The sequence below is a fragment of the Emys orbicularis genome, chromosome 9, assembly GCF_028017835.1.
Source record: "Emys orbicularis isolate rEmyOrb1 chromosome 9, rEmyOrb1.hap1, whole genome shotgun sequence".
Classification (NCBI taxonomy): Eukaryota; Metazoa; Chordata; order Testudines; family Emydidae; genus Emys; species Emys orbicularis.
In genome coordinates, this window is record NC_088691.1 from 46,039,969 (window position 1) to 46,064,956 (window position 24,988).

At 62.2% G+C, this 24,988-nt stretch overlaps 1 protein-coding gene across 1 annotated transcript in view; it reads left to right on the plus strand.

Annotated features, from left to right (window-relative positions):
• Positions 1-24,988, plus strand: part of SHROOM4 (shroom family member 4) — a 56,182-nt gene that overhangs the window by 12,914 nt on the left and 18,280 nt on the right. Inside the window, exon 2 of the mRNA XM_065411161.1 lies at positions 18,032-18,183. Within this exon, the coding sequence (XP_065267233.1) occupies positions 18,032-18,183 (152 nt within the window). The remainder of the gene's footprint in view (positions 1-18,031; positions 18,184-24,988) is intronic.

Here is a 24,988-nt window from a genome sequence, read left to right on the forward strand (position 1 = left end):
TTGGAAAAGAGACGACTAAGGGGGGATATGATAGAGGTCTATAAAATATGGCTGGTGTGGGGAAAGTGAATAAGGAAGTGCCCTTCTCATAACACAAGAACTAGGGGTCACCCAATGAAATTAATAGGCAGCAGGTTTAAAACAAACATAAGGAATTACTTCTTCACACAATGCACAGTTAACCTGTGGAACTCGTTGCCAGGAGATGTTGTGAAGGCGAAAACTATAACTGGGTTCAAAAAAGACTTAGAGAAGTTCCTGGAGAATAGATCCATCAATGGCTATTGGCCAATATGGTGAGGGATGCAACCCCATGCTCTGGGTGTCTCTAAGCCTCTGACTGCCAGATGCTGGGAGTGGGCGACAGGGAATGGATCATTTGATAAATTGCCCTGTTCTGTTCACTCCCTCTGAAGCACTTGGCAGCGGCCACTGTTGGAAAACAGGACACTGGGATGGATGGACCATTGGTGTGACCCAGTTGGCCATTGTTATGTCCTGCCATTTCCCCATGTATTTAGGATTCAGCCTTTATCTCTGTAGAAACCCGCATCACAGCCCCCCCCGCCTCCCACTGCCCACCCGCCATTCCTACTGCTGGGTGCTCTGTGGCTCCTGCCACCTTGCCTCTCTGCTTCAGCAGAGGGCGTGTGGCTCAGTGCTAGAACTGGTGGGTCCGGAAGAGCTGGGTTCTGTTCCTGTCTCTGACTGGTTGTGGGAGCGCAGGCAAATTGCATTCCCAATCTGGGCCTCAGTTTCCCCATCTGTACAGTGTGGGGGGATGATACCCAGCTGCCTGGTGGGGGAAGGGCTCTGGGGGCTAATCTGAATGAGTGACAGGAGGCACTGGGGAGGGACAGAATTGACTGCCTCTAGTCCCACAGCGATCTCAGCTGCATGTCTCCCCTCCCGACTCTGCTGGATTGTGTATGGCATTTGGGACTGTGCTTTGCAGGAGAGGGGCTCCTTGGAATGAAGCCAGCCCCACCGTACAGCACTGCAGGCCACTAGCTTGCTCTCCGTTCGGGGTCCCATGGGTGGGACTGGCTCTGGAGTCGGGTCTCACTTTCCCTAGGGACTTGCTCAGGGGCTCCAACACAACCGAGCTGGGCTGCCGATGGCATGGCTAGTTGTCAGGGGCCGGGAGGGGCGCTGGCTGGGGCGCACCCTGGGCAGTGTGTGGGTTCTGTGGGGGGTACTAGCGGATGACTCGGCTCCCAACCTCTGGAGATCTGTGCGCCGAAGCTCTCCCCCCTGCTCCCCCCATGGGATCATGTCCTCTGGGAGAGTGTGAGCTCCTGTAGCCCCTCTGCCAGGCTCTGCAGCCAGCACCGCAGGGGTTCGAAGTGCAGAGGTCTTGCTAGACAGCCCTAGCTGTGCTCTCGCTGTGGCTGACTGGAGGCAGCGCCCCCACAAAGAATGCTGATCGGTTCAGCCACGCTATCCCGTGGGGTGCAGTGGGATCTGTGGGGAGGTGCATTCTGCTCGGCTGGGTTAGCTGATAGGGCTGAGATTCTCACTCACTCAGAGGACGTGGCAGACTCTGAGTGAGCTTGTGGATGTGGAGGGCGGGAGCGCTCCCCAGGCATGGCCGGGGACTGTAGGGGCCTGGAAGTGGGGCGGGGGCCGGCCCAGAGCCGGAGATGCTGGGAAGTTGCTCTTTCCCGGAATTGCAAGTAAACTGGGATCCGCTGTGCTGAAATGGGCAGGCAGCAGTGCCAAGGGCAGGGTGACCAGTGAGCTTGGGGAACAAGCCAGCCAGAGCCACCTGGGGAGCTGGTGAAATGCCAGGGGCTGTGGGAGTCTCTGGCCACTGGGATCCAGGGCCAGATTGGGCCCGCTTGGAGGATCCTGCTCCACTCCCCTCGCTTGGCTTCTGGCTTATAGCTCCCTGCACCCTCTGCTCAAGTCAGGGATAAGCTGGGGGCAGGGCATGCCCAGCAGCTGGGGGTAGGAAGTTTGTGGCACTGGCTGTCTGGACCGGAAGGAGCAGCTCTGAGCTGAGTGGCCATGGGGCAGGGGGTGGGGACTCGGGATGCACGCTCAGCCCAGTGCTGGGCTGGTCAGGAGAAATCCTTAGATGGGCATTTCTGAAATGACCTGTCGGGGCCTGTGAATGCAGAGGCTGTACCTGGGCTCTTGGCAAAGGGGATGTGGCATGCGCAGATAGCAGTGACCTGCCTGCACAGTTGCTCAAGCCAGAGGGGGTCCTCCGTACCGAAGGATCCCTGGCCACTGTAATTCTCTGCCCAGTACAGAGAATCACGTTGTCCATCACTGAAATGCAACCACCTCTGGGCTGGAAGGTGGCAGCTGTTTAATAGCCCACAGCAATGCTGCATAGCAGTTTGACAGGAAGTGAATGATCCAGGGGGACTGGACCAACCCAAGTTGGAGTCTGGTCAAGACAACAGAGCTTTGGGGATGCAAAGCACCTGTGGCTGTTTCTTAAAAGTCCCTGTGCGCTCAGGGACTCCCCCCTGTGCTGTCCAGGAAGGCAGTGCGTCTGGCCCAGCGCCCTCGTGCTGCGAAGTGAAGAGTGCTTCCGGCTGCGGGGCTACCTGCTCAGCACCGACGAGCCCAGCCGGCCGCTCACCTCTTCACACACCCCGGGAGCCCCTCTCGCCGCCGCCGCAGCCCGGGCTTGGCTCCAGGGGACGCCACTTCCCTCCCTCCCTGGCTCCTCACACACTCTGGGCAGGGCTGCCCAGAGAATTCAGGGGGCCTGGGGCAAAGCAATTTCAGGGGCCCCTTCCATAAAAAAAAGTTGCAATACTATAGTAACATGCATTTGGAAATGTAAAAAATAACTAGTGAAATATATTCAAAAATTAATTTGTAATAATTTGAAAATACACTAAATACATTATTTAAAAACATTAAATGCTGTAATGGTATGTATACATTTGCAATTACATAATGGGCTGTTGCTGGGTGATGGTTGGTGCCAATGGGCTGTTGCTGCCTGGGGGTGGTGCTGCTGTTGCCCAGGGCTGGGTGGGGAGCTGGGCTCTGGGTTGGGGGGTACCCGGCTCACAGGGGCTGGGCTCAGGGCTGTGGGGAGATGGGGTCGGGGGGTGTCCGGCTCAGAGGGGCTGGGCTCGGAGATGGGGGTCAGGGCTGTGGGGGGGATGGGGTTGGGGGGTGTCCGGCTCAAAGGGGCTGGGCTCGGAGCTGGGGGTCAGGGTTGTGGGGGATGGGGTCAGGGGGTGCCCAGCTTAGAGGGGCTGGGCTCGGAGCTGGGGGTCAGGGCTGTGGGGAGGATGGGTTCGGGGGGTGCCCGGCTCAGAGGGGCTAGGCTCGGAGCTGGGGGTCAGGGTTGTGGGGGATGGGGTCGGGGGTGCCCTGGCCCCTTACCATGCCGCTTACCCCTCTCGCAAACATCGCTGCAGCCGCCTGATGTCTCCAGCGGGGCCTGAGTTCCCGCCGCTGGGCCGCAGCTTGCAGCCCCGCCCCCTTACCGGCTGAGATGCCGGGGGATGGGGGAAGACGGAGGCGGGGGGAGCCTTGGACATACCCGGGGCCTGGGGCAAATTGCCCCCCTTCGCCCCCCTTCGCCCCCCCCCCCCCGGGCGGCCCTGACTCTGGGAGCCCCTCTCGCCTCCACCGCAGCCCGGGCTCGGCTCCAGGGGGCGCCGCTTCTCTCCCTCCGCACTCCTCACACACTCCGGGAGCCCCTCTCGCGGCCGCTGCAGCCCGGGCTGCGGTGGTGGCGAGAGGGGCTCCCGGAGTGTGTGAGGAGCGGCGGGGGGAGAAGGGAAGGGAAGACTCGGCGCGGCAGCAGGACCCCATCTTCCTCCCTGCATCCCGGGCGCCGCTTCCCTTCCCCCCCCACACACACTCCGGGAGCCCCTCTAGCCACCGCCGCAGCCCGGGCTGCAGCGGCCGCGAGAGGGGCTGGGGGGGGGGGGGGAAGGGAAGCGGCGCCCGGGATGCAGGGAGGGAGATGGGGTCCTGCTGCCGCTGCCGCGCCGAGTCTCCCCAGGGCAGCGCTGTACAGGGCGCTGCCGGGCTGGGCAGGGGGCGCGGATCCCAGCTCGCGCTGGCAGGGCGAGTGGCTGGGCCAGGGCCGGCTCCCGGCAATGCCGCCCCAAGCAAAAAAATAAAAAATAAAAATAAAAAAGGGGGGCCGGAGTGCCGTCTCTTAGAAAGTGCCGCCCCAAGCATGTGCTTGGAGGGGTGGTGCCTAGAGCCGGTCCTGACGTCAGCGCAGCGTCTAGACTCGCCTTGTTCACTGTGTCCCGCTACGACTGCCACTGGCTGTGCTTGGCCAGAGCCCGGCCTGGGCCTGTCACTCCCCCAGCCACCTCCCTTTGTCCCGAGTCCTTGGGGTAGGGGCTTCTGGCCCGGGAGCTGTAACCGCAGAGATCTGGGGCCTGTTGGGGACCCAGTGTGCCCCATGGCTGAGCCATTCCGTCCCCAGAGCCTGTTGGATGGCCACGTTGGTTCTGCTCTAGCAGGAGGGGCGTGGCCTGGTTGTGTGTTTGCCAGTGGTATACGGCAGATGGGGGAGTGCAGGGGAGCCTCTGCTGACGCCCCTCGAGGCCAACGTGTGCCAGGTGGCCTGAGTTGTGTCTGCTGAGAGCAAGCCCTGCACAACGGAGGGGGATGTGAGACGGTGACTGAGCTGCCGTTGGGCGTGCGCAGGGCTGTGGCATAGGTCGCAGGGCCCCAGGTCCTGGCATGACTTGGTTCGGAGTAGGACATGGACCGTGTGGTGCAGCTGGGACACGAGGCAGGGTTTCCGGTGAGAGGCAGGGGCGTGAGGGGTGCCAGCTGCAGCCTCCTCCAGGCTGGGGGAGGTGTATGAGCAGGCACCAATGTGACCACCAGGGGGCAGCACAGGTAGCCTAGCTGGGGGTGGTGGATGGGCTGGGATGGTCTGACTTCAGGGACACCAGCTCGTGGTGCCTAGGGTGAGGCTGGTCTGCAGGGCCGGGCCACAGCAGGAGGGCCAGTTCCCCCAGCAATGGGAGAACTGAGTGGAGCTGATCTCTGGGGTCAGGTGGATGTTGGTGGGGCTCCCACACCTGTGAGCACAGCAGGTGTGGGCAATGGGCTGATTCAGTCCTGTCTGTTTCGAGGGGGTCCAGTGACCTCTGGCCAGTGCCTGACCCCCACCAGGATCCAGAGAGACAAGGCCGGCATGCGAGCGGCACCTTGGCAGAGACGGCTGGCTCCCTGCATCCAGCAAACAAACTGCAGAGCAGCCCCCTCTGCTGCTCCGTCTTCACTCGAGTGCTCAGGGCCGAGCCAGGGGGCCCTGCCCACGGGCATTGGGAGCTGCCCTCGGAGTGGTGCTAGGTGACCAGCCAGCTGTAGGTCCCAGGCGCCCCTTGGCTCTGCCCCCCTGCAGCCGCAGTGTGTGGTGGGGGTGAGGGCACTCGCCAGTAGCCGAGGCCCTGAGAAGCTGGGGAGCTCCGGTAGGAGCTCCAGCAGCTGCTCTCTCAGCCCCCTTGGCTGCCTTGTGTGAAGCACCATTTACAAGCCCACGGAAGATCTGCGAGTGCTGGTGCTGCCGCACATGTCTGTGCTCCATCCCCGGGGGACTGTCTCCAGTCTCCATGGGCCTTTAGGTGTTGGCCCTGCACCCTGCTGTGCCCAGGGGACCTGTTGCCCACCAGGCTCAGTTGGGGATGGGCCTGGTAGCACCAGGGCTGGCTCCAGGGTTTTGGCCACCCCAAGCAGCCAAAAAAAAGCCACGATCACGATCTGCGGCAGCAATTCGGCGGAAGGTCCTTCGCTCCGAGCTGGAGTGAGGGACCGTCCGCCGAATAGCTGGACGTGCCGTCCCTCTCTGGAGTGGCCGCCCCAAGCACCTGCTTGCCAGGCTGGTGCCTGGAGCCGGCCCGGGTAGCACTGAGGTGTGTTCCCGAGAACGGGGCAGAGCTGGGGAGGGGCAGGAGGTCAGCTGGCTGGCCTGATAGGGAGGCAGGAAAAGAACCCAGGAGTCCTGAGTCTGTGCGCCGGTCTGGCTCTGTGATGACCTGAGTGGGCTCCCTATTTAGCCAAGCTGAAGGGCAGCTCACGCTCTCTGCTCCCAATGTGGACGCTCCGGAGTGGGAGCTGAGGAGCAGAGGCCAAAAGCTGCTCCCACTGGCCAGTGCCCACTTTCCTGGGCAGTGCTCCTTGTGTGGTGAAGGGTGAAATCCGACCCATGGCTCCCAGCGAGTGGCACATGTTCGGGTTCCTGGCTGCAGCTCATGGGTGACCTCGGTCAAGGCCGCATGATCTCTGTGCCTCTATTTCCCCATGCGGCGCCTGGGAGGGTGGGAGACCGGGATCCCTGGGGCAGGGGGAGCTAATGCTCTAACAGCACCAGTAAAGCCCAGTCTGATCAGATCTGCCCCTCCTCATCCCAGGCCCTCCCCTGCCCTTGGTGTGAGTGCCTGGCTGGGGGCTCTTCCTCCGGGCTGCTGCTCCTTGTCCTGCTGCCCTCGGTGCATCCCTGTGGCTGCACTCTGCTGCTCCTCTCCCAGCTCTGGGCTGATGGGGCCATTGGGCTGCTGTTTCCTAGTGGTCAGAGCAGAGCATGAGCTGCTCCGGCCAGGCTGTGTCCCTAACTAGGTCACTAGCCCTCTGATGTTGGGAGTCGCTTTCCCTCACAGTGAGCTGGGGATGCTGCCCCAGAGGGAGAGTGGGGGCTCTGGCAGCCAGTGGATTGCTGCTGAAAGAGCCCTGGAGGGGGAGCAGCCTCCCGTTGGCACCGAGAGCAAAGGGATGCATGGCTGTTGCCTGCCCGCGCAGTTACAGCAAAGATGGTGCCTGCTTTTCCCGCAGTGGGGCTGGAGTGTCCATGCTGCTGCTCACGCCAGTGAAGGGTTCAGAGCCGGCCTCTCCCATGGGCAGGGTCCTGCATGGGCCCCCATGCTCGGCAGTGCATGTGCCACTTGGGGGGCAGCCGCCAGGACAGCAGAGGGGGCTCCAGGCTGTGCTGGGGGCTCCTGTTGGGTGCAATGCCCTGGAACCATCCCCTGTGGGGCCCAGGGGGTGATAGGGAGTCTCTGCTCTCTGCCCACAAACAGAGCTGCACTGCCCACCCCGTGGGAGCAGTCTGCCTATTGGAGAGTGGTTCCCTTGGCACCTCTGGGGGCAATGTGGGGCACTGGTCCAGTGTCCAGCCTGAAGAGCTTAGCAGTAGGGTGCCGGGCTCTGTCCCCTCTGGAGGTGTCACCATTTACCAGCTCCCCTCGGTGCCTGCTTCACCCTCTGCCCACTCATCCGCTGGTCCATGCCAAATGAGCCTTTACAGTCAAGGGTGCTTCATGTTCACTGGCATGGTACTGCCCCAGCCCCTGCTGGCTAACAATCTACCCCTGCTTCTGCTCCCTCCCGCAGTGCCCCTCACTCCCGACCCGGCAGCCCCTGCTAGCCCAGCCCTGGGCTCCCCCTGCAGGTGTCTGGCTGGTGGATCTTGCCCACATACCCAGGGTCTAACTGATCACCATGTTAGCAGTCGGGAAGGAATTTTCTGCTGGGTCAGATTGAGAGAGACCCTGTGGGGTTTTCACTTTCCTCTGCAGCCTGTGGCACGGATCACTTGCAGGTTTAAACTATTGTCAATGGTGGAGTCTCTGTAACTTGAAGTCTTTAAATCATGATTTGAGGACGTCAGTAACTCAGCCAGAGGTTCAGGGTTTATTACAGGAGTGGGTGGGTGAGGTTCTGTGACCTGCAATGTTCAGGAGGTCAGACTAGATAGTCACAATGGTCCCTTCTGGCTTTAAAGTCTGAGCTCTGCCCATGCCCCTCACTCCCAACCTGCAGCTCCCTGCTAACCCAATCCTGGGTTCCCCACTCCCCCAGCTCTGCCGCTGCCCCTCAATCCCAATCTGCAGCCCCTCTGGCTGTGTTGGTCCTGGCCCCTCTTCTCCAATTTGGGGTCCTATGGAATCGGTGGCGTGTCTCCCCCCGCCCCCCCAGTGATTCCAGCCATTCTGGGAGAGTTGGTGGCTGAACTGTATCTGCTGAAGTGGTGCTTAACATTGTCCTTGGGTCTCCCTGTCCCCAGGAGCAGCCCTGTGGGCCGGAGGGGGATGAATGGGAGGCTTGAGCGTGTTCTGTCCCCACCCCTGCCTAGGACAGGCAGGGAAATCCTAGCCCAGCCCAGCCCCATCAGCTCTCCTGCCCTTGGGCCTGGCACTGGCCTCGCGCCACCCCCACCCCAAGAGGACAGACACCTCAGACAAACCACCTTCCATGAGCCAAAGTCAGCCCTGACCCCTGTGCCTGCTTGCCTGCCCACGGGCGCATCACCAAGCCCCTCCTGGCCTCCAGGCGTCTGTGGGGAGCTCCCTGGCCTGGAGCCTGAGCAGGGGGGAACATAGAGTAGGTGAGCTGGAGCCCCTCTGGTCCCCCCTCCCCAAGCCCTTCTCTCCCCCGAGGGGTTCAGCCCAGGGCAGGCTGGCTGGGGGGAGCTTGTGCTGTTACCATCTCTGGTCTGTGGCTCAGCCGAAGCGGGCACTGCCCGGGGGCAGTGACTGGGGGCAGCACCCTGGTGCCTCGTGCCATGTGTGCCAGGGATGGTGGTGCTGGCACCCTCTCCGTGGGCCGCACAGAGCCTGGTGCCTTCTGTGATCCGGGGCTGGTGTGCAGCTCCCTCCCCCCTCCTCCCCCCAGGCTCTGAGATTCCTCCTCTGTCTGGGATCTGAAGGATGGGGTGGGAGCTGTACTGGGCCGTCCCCTCATCTGGACTCTATTTCAGCAACGCACCAGAGATGTTAGGAATCCGGCGCTGGGAACTGGAGCTATATTTATTTTCTTTTCCAGCTCTGCCCCGGTTGGTGTGGATCAAGACTTTGTGCTGAGGCTGTGACTTGCTGCGCTCTGTCAGCGAGCGCCGGGGAGCCCTGGGTGTTCTGGGGCCAGGGGAGCCTGCTGTGTTCCAGGGGCCCCCGGGCCAGGGGAGCCTGCTGCATGCCAGGGGGGTCGGGGGAACCCAGTCTGTTCTGGGAGGCTGTGGGGAGACTGCTGGGCCCCATGGGGAGCCCCTGCGCACCCTGCTTGCCTGCCCACGGGCGCATCACCAAGCCCCTCCTGGCCTCCAGGCGTCTGTGGGGAGCTCCCTGGCCTGGAGGCCAGGAGGGGCTTGGTGATGCGCACCTGTGGGGTGCCCCATGGGGAGCCCCTGCATGCCCAGCGGGGGCCCCAGGGGGAGCCCGCTGAGTGCCCAGGGGGGGCCCACTGTGTGCTGGGGGCCGTGGGGCTTGGGGAGCAGACACGGCCAAAGCTGCAGGGGAGGAAGTGACAAGAAACGCACCTCGTCTCCTTGGCTCATCTGCAGCTGTAGCTTCTGCCGGGCCTTGCTAGCTAAGTAGGGCCACGTCTGGTACCTCCTTGGCTGGGAGTCGCTGTCCCCAGGGATGGCTGGTGTGCATGTAGGAGCTGGCATGGGCAGCTCGTAGGGGGTGCACTCCCCTCTGAGTCAGTTGCCCTGGGCCTCAGTTGGCAGCACCAGGTGAGGATCTGGGGCAGGGTCTCCCCGGGCCCACCTGGCTCTGTGGGGAGCATATGCTCTATGGGGGTTGCATTGGCCTGCAGCATCTTCAAGCCCCACGTTGGACTCTGCCAAGCTGGGGCCCCACAGCCAATTCCCAGGAGGCGTGGGAACCCAGCTCAGGTTCTTTGCAGCTCGTGACAGAGCAGGGCCCGGTAGGTGCCCTGGCCTTCAGTGCAATGCTGGGGACCACGGGTCAGAGCCTGCAGCAGCCATGCTGTCACTTTGAGGGGGTCAGTGATGTGGGGGTGCAGTAGCAATGGGTGTTGGAATGGCCCCTTGCTGCCCCTCCTGGGAGGGACTCAGGCAAGTGCCCCTGTGAGAGCAGAGCTGGTTTACCCATCTCCATCAGCCGGAGAAGGATCTTCAGCCTCAACCACATCCTGTTTAGGGATGAGCCTAGGCGTGAGCCAGTGGTAGGGAGCCGAGCCTGTCCCTCCCTGGCAGTGCCCATGCATGGGCTGTGGAGGAACAGGCTGATGTGGGTGCTCTGGCACCAGAACCGGGCATGGGTGGGTCATTCAGAAGCTCCCCACTTACCCCATTTGTGCCATGGCACTGGGGGGGGGCTGTGGGCAGTCCTGGCCCGTGGGGCGTCCCCACCCCCTATCCTCCCGGATGGAGCCCAATGGGTGGGGGGAAGCGAGTGAGAGCTGAGCTGCTGTTGTGCTGGAGTCCATTGGCTGGCTTTGGCACTGAGCGTGGGGCGAGTGTGTGGGGCATGGCACGGAGCTGTCCCTGGCATTGCTTGGGGATGGGGGACATTCGGCCTTCTGAGCTGGGTGGGCAGGGTGCTCTTCCTGCCCATAGGGGGCTGGGCCTGTTGGAGACCCAGGGCAGGCCAGGGGAACAGAACCGGAGACCAAAACACAGGCCTCTCACCTGGAGGGGGGTGTGGGGTGACCTGTGGTGGGGGCCGCTGTACCCAGAGAGGCAGTGAAACTGAGCAGGGCACTGGACTCCTGACTCTTTCTGTGTCTGTCACATTGGGTAAGCTCCTCCCTGTGTGTGCCTCAGTTTTCCTTGCTGCAGTGGGGCTAGTGCTACACTCCTGCCTGCCTACGGTGCTTTAAGCCCCTGAGGTGATGGTGCTGTGTCAGGGCTGGCTTCTCCCCCCGCTGTTCCCCTGCACAGCATCCTCTAGTGACGCACATGCACCATGCATGGTAGCTCCTGCCAGGGGCACAGTGGCCTCAGGGCTTGCAGTGGGCGCAGATAATAGTGATAGCATGGTGGTGCTCACTAGAGGTGATGTGCTGGGTGCTGTACAAACGCAGAGAGGAGGCCATCGCTGCCCTGCGGGCCTCCAGCCAAAGGACAAAGGTGGGCTGGGAAGAGGGCGCAAGCCAATGCATCTGGGTGAAACCTGGCCCTGCCTGGCTAGTTCTGGGGCTTGTAGCTCAAGTGGCAGTTTCCATGGGGGTCATGCTGGGGAGCAAGGGGCGGGGAGAGGAATATAGAGCCGGGCAGAAGTTTTTCAGTCAAATTATTGTTGTCACAAGAAGCCTCTGCTGGCCGCAGGGAGAATCGATATTTCGTCCAAAACGACGGCCCCCATTTCCCATGAAAATGGCACCGCAGTGCCTCATGGGACTTGTAGTTCAGGTCCCTCTGGCTCCCATTCTCTGTGGGTCAGGTGCTCTGGCCAGACTACATTTCCGATGGTGCACTGTGGCAAGGGGTGCCTGTCATGTGCCCACTCCCCTTACCTCAGTGCATCATAGGAGATGTAGTCTGGATGCAGCATGGCCAACCCCAAGTGTTCAAACATCACAAGTCAGCTTCCAAAACAAGGAGATTTCGAATGCAGAGTAAAAGGTGGGCTCTCTTGGTTTGGCTGCTGGTTGCTGAGCATCCAGGCCGATCTGGTGAGATTTGCCCTGCACTTAGGAGAGCTAGAAGCATAGGGGGTTTTAAAATGAAGGCTGAGATTCTCCCCTTGTCACAGGACTCCAGGTGCTGGGGCTTGACCAAAAGCACCAAATATCGCTGGGCGAAATCATGAGAGTTGGCAACCCTGTGAACTCCAACGCCCACGAGGCACCGCTGGGCATTTGGAATTGCTTTATTTGGGGGTTCAGACCCTGTTTGCGAGAAGCTCTAGAGGAACTTGCTGAGCCCCAAGGTCAGGAGGCTGGGCTCTTTCGGCACCGTGGCTGCAGGGACCCTTACGGAGGAATCTGAAGGTGGAGGCGGTAGCAGCTGTTTGAGTTTGATCATAAGAACATAAGAACATAAGAAAGGCCGTACTGGGTCAGACCAAAGGTCCATCTAGCCCAGTATCTGTCTACCGACAGTGGCCAATGCCAGGTGCCCCAGAGGGAGTGAACCTAACAGGCAATGATCAAGTGATCTCTCTCCTGCCATCCATCTCCATCCTCTGACGAACAGAGGCTAGGGACACCATTCTTACCCATCCTGGCTAATAGCCATTTATGGACTTAGCCACCATGAATTTATCCAGTCCCCTTTTAAACATTGTTATAGTCCTAGCCTTCACAACCTCCTCAGGTAAGGAGTTCCACAAGTTGACTGTGCGCTGCGTGAAGAAGAACTTCCTTTTATTTGTTTTAAACCTGCTGCCTATTAATTTCATTTGGTGACCCCTAGTTCTTGTATTATGGGAATAAGTAAATAACTTTTCCTTATCCACTTTCTCAACATCACTCATGATTTTATATACCTCTATCATGTCCCCCCTTAGTCTTCTCTTTTCCAAACTGAAGAGTCCTAGCCTCTTTAATCTTTCCTCATATGGGACCCTCTCTAAACCCTTAATCATTTTAGTTGCTCTTTTCTGAACCTTTTCTAGTGCTAGAATATCTTTTTTGAGGTGAGGAGACCACATCTGTACACAGTATTCGAGATGTGGGCGTACCATGGATTTATATAAGGGCAATAATATATTCTCAGTCTTATTCTCTATCCCCTTTTTAATGATTCCTAACATCCTGTTTGGAATCCAGGAGTTTCCTGGTGCAGAGGGGGCAGCACGGGAGCCAGCACAGTGGGATCTGGCAGGTGATCCAGGCTGGGAAAGCTGCTGAAGCCGCAGCAGGCGGTTGCTTGCCCAGATGAGTGGGGAGGGCTTTGGACTGTCTCCTGACCCCTGATGGTTTGATGCAGGCTCTCCCCTTGTGTTGGGAACGCTCTCAGCTGCTGTGTCCCAGTCTCACCTCCTCTAGCTCCATGCTCCAGGTTTGGACTCTGATTTGTGCTGCCCCAGCCTCCCCCTCTGTGCTGGGCTCCATGCATCTGTTACTGGTGAGATCCGGCATGCCTTTTGTGACGAAGTGGGACTGTTCTTAATGTTTCCTCTGAATACTGTGTGGGTGCCTCAGTTTCCCCTATGCATTTCTTAAGTCTCCAGTGTGCATAAATGGCTGACCATCTGTCTCCTAGCAACAAATGGCCGGGGCCCTTCCCCCCTGCAAGTAAATAGCAAAAGGTGAACAAAGAGATCAGGTGACCTCCTGGCCCGGGGAAAGAGACAAAGGCCAGAAAGGAAGGGGTTTCAGTTTGGGGCTGGCTGGGGATGGGAAGTGAGGACAGACGGGGTGGTCTGGCTCGCTGGGCCCCAGAATGGACCTGGCTGAGGGATCCGGTTCTCTGGACCTACATGCTCTGTTTTAGACCGTGTTCCTGTCATCTAATAAACCTCTGTTTTACTGGCTGGCTGAGAGTCACGTCCGACTGCGAAGTGGGGGTGCGTGCAGGACCCTCTGGCTTCCCCAGGACCCCGCCTGGGTGGACTCGCTGTGGGAAGCGCACGGAGGGGCATATGCTGAATGCTCCAAGGGCAGACCCAGGAGGTGAAGCCGTGTGAGCTTCTTGCCCTGAGGACAGTCTGCTCCATGGGAGAGGAGGCTCCCCAAAGTCCTGACTGGCTTTGTGGGGAGCAGTTCCAGAGCATCGCCCGGGGACTCCGTGACACCTTTGCTACATTCCTGCCGATGCCATCGCTCTGTGCAGGGAGCCACCGGCCACCTTGCTGCGCCTGTGGATTCGTCCTGCCCAGGGATTTGTACATTGGTTTGCTTCAGTGCATGTCTCCCAGCCCCAGGGTAGTCTCCTCCCCAGAGCAGGTGCAGCATGGGCATCCCCTCCACACATACCCCGACGCTGCCCTGGGCTGGAGGGGCCCCCGTGCAGGGGACAGCAGGAGTCCTGCCTCCAAGACACGTGTAGTCATTGGCCTCTCTGTGGAGATGGGCAGCACTGGGAACCAGTCTGTGCCAATGTGGGGGCGGTTTCTGTGCAGTGGCAAGGAGCCAAGGCCCCAGTCCGCGCTGCCCGCTGATCAGCGAGCGGGGCTGTCGGGATCAGCACTTTTGGCCACTGATCTAGGCTGGCAATGCCCGGGAGCTGGAATGCCCAGCTCCCCTCGCCCCCAGAGCCCCTTGTCCTACACCCACCATGGGGTGGATGTGCTGATGCCATGGACAGCCTGGCTGGGAGTACTGGACGCTGGGCTGGCATTTCAGCCGCACAATGGGCTCTTGTGCTGCCCCGACGCTGCTGGGGAATCTGCGGGGAAAGCGAGAGACATTTTTCAGCTTCCTTTCTTTGCTGTTGAGATGCATGTGACCGGGGTGGGGGAGGGAGGCCACGCCAAGCCCAGCTGGGCTGCTCGGCTCAGTGTGCCTCCACCCCAGCCTGGCCTGTCTTGAACACCTGGGCCCCCTGGGGCAGGAGCCTCCTCTCCCACGACGGATCCCCCAGGGTTGACTCGACGGCCGCCCCAGGCCAAGATCCAGCTGTAGCCAGGTTGGTTTTGTGGACCCGGGAGCACCAGACCCTTCGGAGAGTGGTACAAGCGCCCCTGCTGTATAACAGCCTGGTCCCTAGTGCACTGCTTGTGTGTGTGGGGGGGAACCTGGCTTTCCTGCTTGGGGTTTCCAAGCCCCCCAAGCAGGGTTGGGTCAGGGTGGGGGAAGGGGGGCTCAGCTGTGTCTGGGGCAGTGCCTAGCAGTGCAGGATGGTGCTGTAAGATGGTGTGTTGCCACCCAGGCTGCCAGGAGCCATGTGGGGCTGGGCCCAGGGACGAGGGGTTGGAGGGTCCCTGGCATGTTCTGCATGTCCTTTCTCCCAGTGGCTGGGGAAGGCAGTACAAGGCTGTGACCCTGGCGCTTGGGGCCAGGTGGGCCTAGCTCGCTGGCCTCCCAAACGGCCCTAGCATGGGGTTATTCTCTCTGCCAGAGCGAGCTCGGGCGCTGCTAGCAGGCGGAGTCGGGTCAGATCCATAGCTCTGGAATCCCAGCGGCCAGATCGGGGAGCTGCCGTCCTGGGGTGGGAGTGCCATGCGGGGCTGGGCTGCCATCGCCATGCTGCCAGGCTCTTTGGAGCATGCCTATCTAGCCAAGTATTATGCTGGCCTCATGAGTGGGCACAAAGCCGCCCGCACGCACTGGTGTTAGGCAGGGGGCTCCATGGCAGCCAGGATGAGTACCCCAGTGTGAGTGAGGGGGCCTAGGAGCCCGGTCTGCCCTGGGGCATGGGGCACGCTGGCTCAGGCTGGCTGCCCCGGGGCGGGAGCCCTGGGCTTTGCTCTGAGGCTGCTTGTTTTTTTCTGTTTGTGCTGCAATCACTGCATCCATGTTCTCCCTGCCTGGTCTCTATTAACTCTGGTTCCCGAGGGCCGGGCGGGGTCGGGCGCTGGCAACCAGGTCCCCCAAGGGCTGTGTGTGGCAGAGTGGGCTGGTTGGGAGCTTGGGGCTTATGGTGGGAATGGGGATGGGGCGGGGCGGGGCGGTGGGGGGGGGGAGAAGTAACGTGAGCATCCACAGCACGTTGGGGGGTAGCAGCTCCATGTGGGCCGGGACCCCCATCCACTTCAGGCCACAAGCCAGCTCTGGACAGCCTCCCCAGGGCATGTTGCTGATGGTTGTGGGAGTTCCTACAACTTCCTCTTCAGCCACTGTTCCTGGCCACTGTTTGATGGGGGCACTGGGCCCTGGTTCTGATCCAGCACAAAAATCCCCATCCCCTAGAAAGCTGGGTTGAGACCCGAGACCCCCGTCGCACCAGCGATCCTCTCTTGAGGCTCTTAGCGGGGTGATTTTCCTTAGTGAATGTCGCCAGCTAGGCTGTCCTAAGGTGGCCCATCACCATGGCATCTGGCTCCAGAACAGATGGCTGATGTAGGCTGTCCCAGGTGGAGATGGAAGCTCTCTGGCTGTGGCCCCTTCTAGCTCGGTCTCCCTCCGGGCGCCTGCACAGGGGAGGCCAGAGATGGTCTTGGTGGGGTGGGCCATGCCCCTTTAGGAGCTGGGCCTCTCTCGGCAGCTGCGTGATGGCTCCAGGCAGGACGCTGAGGCTTGGTGGGGGCACCCTCTCTCCTGAGCTGGCTGGGGTTAATAGCAGCCAGCCTGGGAGCTGGTGCTGGGCTGCCTTGCCCTGGGGCGCGGGTGGTAAGGGGATCTGCTTGCCGTGCAAGGATCAGGGCTCATGGAGCCGCATGCTCCTGGCTGGCCATGCTCCCAGGGGAGCACTCAAGAATGGCCTGTCCTGTCAGAGCCGGAGGAGGGGTTCCCCCAAATGGCAGCCTAGTGCCCCATCAGCCAGAGGGGCTGTCTCCCCTCAGCCAGCTGGGTGGAGGAGGGAGCCAGCTGCTGCCCCTCCCCCCTGCTTGCTGTGCCCTTTAACCTCTTGTGTGCCAGATTCAGTGATAGGTTCAAGCCAAATATGACTGGGATTGAGGGAAAACCTAGGGCTGGGGAGGAGGAAACCGGACTCCTTTGCCAGAGGGGGGTGCTGTGGGTGGGGAGGGTGTCCAGCCTAGCCGGTCCATTCAGCTGTGTCTTGGTCTGCCGCTGACTGTGCAAGGACACATTTCCCCAGTGATACGCTGGCACCTTCCTTCAGACTAGAATGTGCCTGTTGTGCGGCATGCTAGGTGTGTGTGCGCGCGCACGGTGTGACGGGACGCACCAGGTGTGAGAGATGCACCATTTTGGGCTGGATTCCAGACACGTTCTGTGGACCTGGCTCCCCTGGGTTTCCTTGTTTGAGGGCTGGGTGCTTCAAGTAGCTCCATGGTGGGGCCTGGCTGGAAGGCTGGCTCAGAGCTTCTGCATCCGGGGGTCCCTGTCCCTTCCAGCTACCCTTGGGCTGTTGCCTGCCTGCTGCTCAGCCAGGCCCCTGGCCTCAGCCAGCCGAGACACCTGCTGCCAGACAGCCGGTCTCCATGCGCTGTTTCATGGCAGCATGGGTTGGGGGCCCTACTGCCGCCTCCACCCCAGGAAATCGTCTTTCCCCCATCCCCAGCTTGGATTGGCAAGCAGGTGGGGAGGCAGGGAGAGGAGCTGAATGTCATCGCCAGGAGGGGGGAGAAAGAGAGGTGTGTGTGTGGATTTTGTTGGCGATGGATGGGTAGGGTTGCCAACTTTCTATTTGCAGAAAACTGAACACCCTTGCCCTTCCCTGTCCCTTGCCCGAGGCCTTTCCCTGCCCCTTCTCTGAAGCCCCACCATTGCTCACTTGCTCATTTTCACCAGGCTGGGGCAGAGGTGTGGGCTCTGGCTGGGGCCAGGGATGAGGGGATTGGAGTGCAGGAGGGGTCTCTGGGCTGTGGCCGTGGGGTTTGGAGTGGGGGCGCGGGCTCTGGGCTGGGGCAATGAGAGGGTGCGGCTCTGGGCTGGGGCCGAGGGGGTTGGAGTGCGGGAGGGGACTCCGGGCTCGAGTTTGGATGCAGGAAGGGGCTCAGGGCAAGCGCAGGGGGTTGGGGTGTGGGAGGGGGTGAGGGGTGCAGGCTCTGGGGGGGGGGATTTAGGGCAGGGGGTTGGGGCGCAGGAGGGGGTGAGGGGTGTGGGCTCTGGGTGGCACTGCTAGTCTCAGGCGGCTCCCAGAAAGTGACCAGCATCTCCCTCTGGCACCTAGGCAGAGGCGCAGCCAGGCAGCAACATGCGCTGCCCCTGCCTGCAGGCGCCACCCCCGCAATTCCCGGCCAATGGGAGTTGCAGAGCCAGCGCTCAGGGCAGGGGCAGCGCACGGAGCCCCTGTGGCCACCCCTATGCCTAGGAGCCAGAGGGAGATGCTGGCCACTTCCCAGGAGCTGCGCGGAGCCGGGCAGGTGCCTGCCCCGCTGCAGGTGGCCAACCGGACTTTGAACGGCTCGGTCAGCAATGCTGGGAGGCCTTTGTGCCCTGACTCCCACAGTGACTTTCCAGCCCCCACAATATATGCACTACCCTGCTACCTACCTTACAGGGTCCTGGTGGGACATCTCTATGGGCATGGTGTGTTCCAAGCTCTGGCCTCATGGCCCCAGCACCCCCACCGTTTGGCGCACCCCCAATCCCATGAGACCTCTGTCCTGCAGTAGCTGGGCCTGGGGCTCCCCTCGAAGGCAGACGGGATGCCAGGGGGTGTGTGGTGAGGGCTGGACAGCCAGATGTGTTGAAACAGGTTCCCTGCGTCACTGGCCAGGGCGCTGGGGCATCCCCAGAAAGCAAGGGCCTGGCCACCCCATACCCCTCTGTGCGCGGGCATGTGTGAGCCCATCTGACCGCCCGGTTGTCTTGGATCTGTGCCTAGATTGAAGATGGAGGTAAGGCGGCCCTGTCCCGCAAGATGCGGCCCGGGGACGAGCTGGTGAACATCAACGGCACCCCACTGTACGGCTCCCGGCAGGAGGCGCTCGTCCTCATCAAAGGCTCCTACCGCACGCTGAAGATGATTGTCAGGAGGTAGGAGAGCGGGGCCCTGGCTGGGCCGTCCTAGCCTGGAGAGCGGGTGAATTGTCCTAGAGTCAGCCCCACTGGGGATCCCCAGGCTCTGGGGAGGGCGCCACCCTGTGGGCAGAGGGGAGGTGCAGGAGAATCCAGGTGGCAGCAGTGTGAGGAGGGGTCTCCCCAGCTCCAGAGGTGCTGGGGGTCAGCGAGGGGCTGAGCTGACTGGGCCACGGGTTGGCATGTCTGGGTGCTGCCAGGCCCTGTCTGGCCGTCAGGGGAGAGAACAGAGCAGAGGGGTTTCCCCAGCAGCCCCAGACCCCTGACACTCGCTACCCAGAGTTAGGGCTCTGGGCTAGAGGCTGCATCTGGGGCTGGGTGGGAGCTTATGGCCGGTGGGGCTGCCTGGCTCGCTGCGCTGCTGTGCGGTGGGGCCATGGGACCCTGTCTCCCTTCTCTGCCGGCCCCTGCCAGGCCGCTTCACCCAGGGGTTGGGGAGGAGACGCTCTGAGCCGGGCTGTCCCAGCAGGTGAGGGCAGAGGGTTGGGGGCAGCTGTGGGGTGCGTGTGTGTGTCGGGCTTTCCCATTCACAGAGGGGCAATGAGACGGGGGACCCCTCCCCTGGGCATGGAGCCTCCTGGCCCCAGTTTGGTTCCACTGGGCTCCCCACAGCAGGCCCAGGCTCCCCTGCTAGCTGGGGGCAGCTCAGGGACCCTCCACAGCCCTGCCCCCCACCCCCAGCCTGTCTCTTCGGAGGCACCTGACCCCCAAACCCAGGGAGGGGGAGCAGTGGGGGTCGGACCACCCCTTCCTCCAGCAGTCAGGTGTGTCTGGCTCCTCTCTGCCCAGGGCTAATCCCCAGCACCACCTTATCTCCAGACCCCCGGCGCCCTCCCCTGTTTATCTCCTGACTATTTGGGGTGGGTGAGTCTAGCTGCGGGGGGTCTTACTGTCTTGGGCAAGGGTCCGGGGAGCTGGGCAGGGCACCCCGTCCCTGCTGAGATGACAGCAGGCCCCCTGCCCTGGCCCCTGGGGCGCTGGCAGCAGTGTGAGGACATGGACGGGAGGCCTGGCTGGAGCCAGGGTCCTTTGCCCCCTTGGGCCTCCTGATGCCCCTGCCAGGAGGGAGGCAGCCTCGGCTGAGCTCCAGCCGCAAGCTCTGGTGCATGGGGGCACAGCTGGGTCTCTGCCGGGGCAGCCCCCATAGCTTCCTGCCAGGCCACAGTGGGCTCTGGGCTGTGCAGCCCCAAGCAGACCTAAAGCCTTTTGACTGTTTCAGCTGCTCCTGCGATGCCAGATATCCAGGTGATGGGCCCCGGAAGAGGCTGGGCTGGGTGTGGATTCCTGTGTGCCGGAGACCCAGGAAAGGCCCCTGCTCCTGGCTGTAGGGGGCCCTGGCTCAGTAGGGAACCCTCCCTCCTCCCACCCCCTCCAGGCGGGGACTGGGGGGGACGTGGGCCCTGCTGTCCTGTGGTGCTCCCAGCCTGAGCCGCTGCTGCCCTCTGGTGGCTGGAATGTGTCTGTTTTCTGCTGGTGAGAAGTGCCTGGACTCAGGGCATGGGGCAGGGAGACAGCGCAGCCTGTTGGCCCCAGAGCCCTAGCCGTGTCTGGGATGGCTCCATGCTGAGCCCCAGACCCTCTCCCCTCCCCAAGGGGGTTACGTCCTGGCACTCCCAGGAGGGGCTGGCTGCCCGCCCTGTGGATGACACCCGATAGCCACCTCCATCCAGAGCCTTTCCTGTGCACTGCGGCAGCCGCGCTACTTGCTTGGGGAGAGGAGCCCCTGGACTTGGGGCGGCCCATTGGCTTCTCCTGCCAGGGCCAGCACAGCTGGGATCCCCATGCCCCAGCCCTCGAACGCAGGCAGGGAGGTGGCTGCAGAGATGTGACACTGGCCGGGAGGGGATGCCCCGGGGGACCCAAGTTCTCTGAGCACACTGCCCCCTTCCCCCCTTGCCCCCCCACCAGAAGGTCTCCCCGATGAGCCCGGATCAGCCCGCAGAACCCAGCGCTCGCTGCAGCTGTGAGGCCGCTTGGTGCCAGCGACATGGGCCAGGGGCTCTGCCCGGGGAGTTTCACGTGGGGCCGGGAGATTGGGGGAGGGTGAAATGACCCTGGCCCCAAGCTCTATGCTGAGCTGGCTTTTAAGGCTCCGGCCATGTGTTTCCTGCCCGCAGCCCCCAGCCCGGGCTCCCCTAACCAGCCTGACCCTGCCGCCCTTCCCAGAGCCGAGGCTGCAGGGCTGCCCATTCCCCTTGATCTCTTCCCATCTCCACCCCCCTGTGACCTCCCTCTTCCCGGGCTCTTCCCACAGCTTCCTGTGCGAGGGTGAGGGCTGGGCAGGGGGGAGGGGGCAAGCCCAGCTGCTTAGGGCAGGGAAGCAGCTGCAGCTGTTGTGGTTTGTTTTGTTGCAATCAGCACTAGCCGTGGAGCGAGCCCCTGGACGGATCCTACAGCCTCCCCCACTCTGCCCAGCCCTGGCTGGGGTCTGCCCGGGACAGGACGCTGGTTGCACCCCAACGTCAGGGCCCGGATGGCCTGCCTGGCCGGGAGGTGACCTGGCTTCTTCATGCTGCCACATGGGACAGCTGTGGCCCCTTGCGGGAGACTTGGCAAAGGCATCCCTGGGCATGCCAGCCGGAGACCCCTTCTCTAGCCCTGCGGCTCTTGGCATTGTGGGAAGCAGCTACCAGGGGAGGAGGGGAGCACTAAGGCCAGGCATAGGCCCTGCTCTCCCCTGCAGCTGGAAACACTCCCTGATCCCCAGAACAGCCCGTCTGGGCCGAGAGCCTGCGGATGCAGGGGTCATCCCCCTTCCTCCGGGGTGCTAATGACACTTGGGATCTGAGTCCCTCGCGAGGGGCAGGGCAGGGGCCTGTCTGGGAGCCTGCTGCTCCCACTGACTCAGTGTGCCCAACGGGGCCCTGCTGTCCCATTTCCTCCCTGTGGCTGCTCGTGGAGCCAGGAAGCCCTCGGATGCTCTCCAGCCCCAGCCAGCTCCCTCCCTGTTTTCTCTCCCATGTGGCAGCGAATTCTTTGCTGTCCGGAGCTTATCTCCCCTGAACATCGCTTCCTCGCTCCCTTCCTGGCTGCTGCGGGTGCCTGGGAGCAGGTAGACGATTGGCTGCTGGGCCTGGGGGTGGGGCTCTCCGGCCCGGCAAAGACTCCCGGAGAGCACTGGGATCGGGGTCCGCAGCCTGTGTGGCGCAGCCAGCAAGCGAGGGCACCGTCTCTGCAGTCTGACGTGGCACCCAGGCTCGTGGCTCCACAGCACGGGGGCTTGGGCTGTGCTCCTGCGGGAGGCGTTAGGGGGAGCAGGTCGGCCACGAGGGACACAACACTCTAGTCTTTGGGGTCACCCAGCCCAGATCTCTCTGGAATCCCCCATCCATGGTGAGTACGGGGCCTTGGGCTGGTGGGGCTCCACTGGCTCCCGGCACTGATGGCCCATCTCTGGGGAGCAGCCTGGTTTGCCCTGGAGGGAGCCAGGCCCAGTGGGACAATGGGAAGGATGGATGCCCTGCTCCATGGCTTGTGCCTTGCTGAAGGTGGCAACTTCTGCCAGGAGATGTGGGGCACAGCTTGGGCTCCCCAGCACCTGCAGTGCCGCTGCCCCTGCCAGAGCAGAGCATGCTATCCATTTGCCCCTCCGTCCCCAGCACTGCTCGCCCTGCGGGGTTCAGACACCTCTTCTCTGGGGCCCTGCATAGCACCTGCCCCCTCTCCCACTGGAGTGCGCCTGAATCCTGACAGAGCGTCTGCCTCCTGTGACTCCCACGTTGAGCACACAGCTCTGCCAGTGCCCTTGACCTGCAGCCCGCTGCTGTCCCAGCCCTGGGCTCCTCTCTACACAGCTCTGATGGTGCCCCTTGCTCCCAACCTTCAGCCCCCTGCTAGCCCAGCCCTGGGCTCCCCCACAGCTCTGCTGGTGCCCCTCACTCCTGACCCACAGCCCCCTGCTAGCCCAGCCCTGGGCTCCTCTCTACACAGCTCTGCCAGTGCCCCTCAGTCCCAACCCATAGGCCCTGCTCTCCCAGCCCCCCACACACAGCTCTGTCAGAGCCCAGGCCCCCTCTCCACCACCCCTCTGTCCCAGTCCTGCCTCCCACAACACAGAAGCAGCTGGTCTTGCCCAGTCATGGGACAGCTTTGTGATGTAGCCAAGCCCCTGAGGTTCCTAATGCTTTTGAAGCCCGTTTCACTCGATGCCAGTTCGGGTGAAGTCAGGGTCTCCTGAAAAGTGGCACGTTCCCCTGCACTGCACCCTGTCCCTCCAGGCCTGGTAGGGGGCTTGTGGCTCCCCCCTGGCCAGCTGCTGAAGTCATCTCTGCCTCCCCTCACACTCAGGGTGCAGCCTGCAGGGCTCAGCAAGACCTCTTGTGATTGTGGTGCCGCCTTTGACTGGACACCTCAGCCTTATCCCCCGAGGGCTGCAGCTGGATGAGGGGCTGCCCTCGCAGATCAGACCAAAGGCAACGTCTGGGGCATGCAGCTGCTTGGAGATGCTTAGATTGGGTGGCTGTTCCTGCGGGAGCCAGGGGCTCGGGGACAGCACTGGGGTGCCAGGCCAGGTGCCAGCAGGGGCTGTGCTCAGTGCCAGCTAACGGTGCTGGTGCAGGGCTCTGCAGGGATGGGTCAGGGCCATTCCAGTCTGGGCCCCCAGCTCCTGTGCCATGGCACCATGTGGCCTGGCACAGTTTCCTGTGCCCATCCCTCGCTGAGCTGGGCTCCTGCTGCTGGGCTGCCACAGAATGGCAGGCTGCAGCTAGGCCCCGCAGGTGTGGTGGCCCTGCTCCCCCAGAGCCGGGGCTGACCGCAGTGTGGTGCTGAGGGGTGCTGTACTGCTGAAGCATCATCTTCCAGATGAGCCATAAAACCTGGGTTCCTGCCCCCCTGGGGTCACTAAGGTCCCGGAGCACTTTAACGTCCTGACTTGTCCGTAACCCTGGTGTCCTGGCCACATCCCAGCTCTGGAGCTAGCTTCTATTAGGACAGGCCGTGGTGCAAGGAGTCGTGTCTGAGTGGGTGTTGCTGCACTCCTCCGCAGAGGTGGTTGCTGCGACCCTTGCAGAAGGGGCTCTGAGTGCAAGGGAGCAGCCAGTGTCAGATTGTAGAGCCAGGGGACAGCTGGATCAGGGCACTGTGAGTTCTCAGGGGCAGGGACGGGGTGAATCCCACACCCAGCCAGACAGGGCCCCAGGCCTGACTGGGGTCTCTGCACTGTTGGTGGGGTTGGGGCCCCGTCCCCAAGGATCTCACCAGATCTCAAGAGGCCTAGGGGAACTGAGGATGCATCGGCTCTCACTGCATCTGACTAGTCTCCCGGGGCCACGACACCCCAACTCTCTCTCCAGAGAACTGGGATCATGTGGTACAACTGAGCCTGCCCTCTGAGCTTCCTGGGGGTGATTCCGACCCCCACGTGGGGCGCCTGCTGGGGGCATGTGTCTCCCCGTAGGAGTGGGCAACTGTGTGGCCCTGCTGTGCTGGCCTGGCACCGACCCTGCGGAGCCCATAAATCCTGGCATTATTGCTGTGCTATCAGCGTGTGGTCCCTGACCCCCACACAACAGCTTCCTCTGCACTTCACGCCGGGGCACCGCCTGCACATCAGCGACTCCAGGATTGGCGTCCTAAATCCCTCACCCCTGAGAGCAGGAAGATGGCTCCGCAGAGCCCATTTCTTCCCTGAGGGGCCGGGCTGGCCCTGGCGTGAAGCCATTCTCCCCCCTGGCTGCTCCCTCCTGCAGCATTCATCAGCAGCACCGCGCAGCCCTGCGCTGGGAACCCGGCTGGTTCCCGCTCCCAGCCCTGTCCCTCTTGTGTCAGTTTCCCCAGTTTCCCCTCACTCTGGTTCATTGCAGTCGCACCCTGCTGGACCCTGGTTTCTGTTCAGTCCAGCCTGGGCTGCGGGGCTTGTGCTGAGCCAGGGTGTGACGCTGCCGTGTAGGGCTCTGGGGCACTGAGCGGTTCCAAGGCTCTGCTCAGAGCGCCCCCCCCCCCCCAGGGTCTGGGAAGGGGGATTAAAGCCGATTCAGCCAGTGCATAGTTCATGCTGACTCCGCTGCCGCCTGCCAACCTGGCTCCTTCCCCCCATGCCACTTCATTCCCCAGCCCCCCCCCCCCCCCCCATGCTGTTGGGACACTCAGGCTGGGGCAGCGGTAACGTGCCATCACAGGGAGTCCCTTGGCCTGGCTCTGGGAGCCTGGGGTCGAGTCCCATCATTGGCCTGTGAGTACGGTGCGGGACCCTGTACTGCTCGTGGGGAGCCTGTGTGTGCAGCCAGGCCCAGTTAAAATGCCCCGGTTTGCTCTGTGCGGGCAGGGTGCTGCCAGTCTGGGTGCTCCTGGGGGTGGCAGTTTGGCTACCTACCCTGGTAGCCCAGTGGCAGTCAGAGGGCTCCCAGTCTCCCTATGGGATCGTCCAAGGTTGTGAATTACTGGGGGGGGCTTGCCTGAGTTCTGCCCCACTCCATCCAGACCGAGCCAGCAGCAGAGCCAGGCCTGGGCTAGTGCTATGTGGAGGTGGCTGGGATCTTTATTTAGGGCCCTGCCCTGGCTTCCTGGCATGAGCCCAACTTTCCAAGTTGTCCAGCCTATTGGAGCGATGCCCAGAGAGGGTAGGGGTGGGGCTGCCTGGCTAATCCACAGCACTCAGCCAGTGTGAGTCAGGCCCCCAGAAATCATGAGACTGGCTTAAAACTCAGGCGTTAGACCTGAAGCTGGTTCCTTCATCTCCTGGTGTCTGAGCCTGGTGGGGCCCCTTTGCCAGCTCTTCTCCCCAGCCACCAGGGCTAGAAACCTGCTTTTTAAAAATCCCACA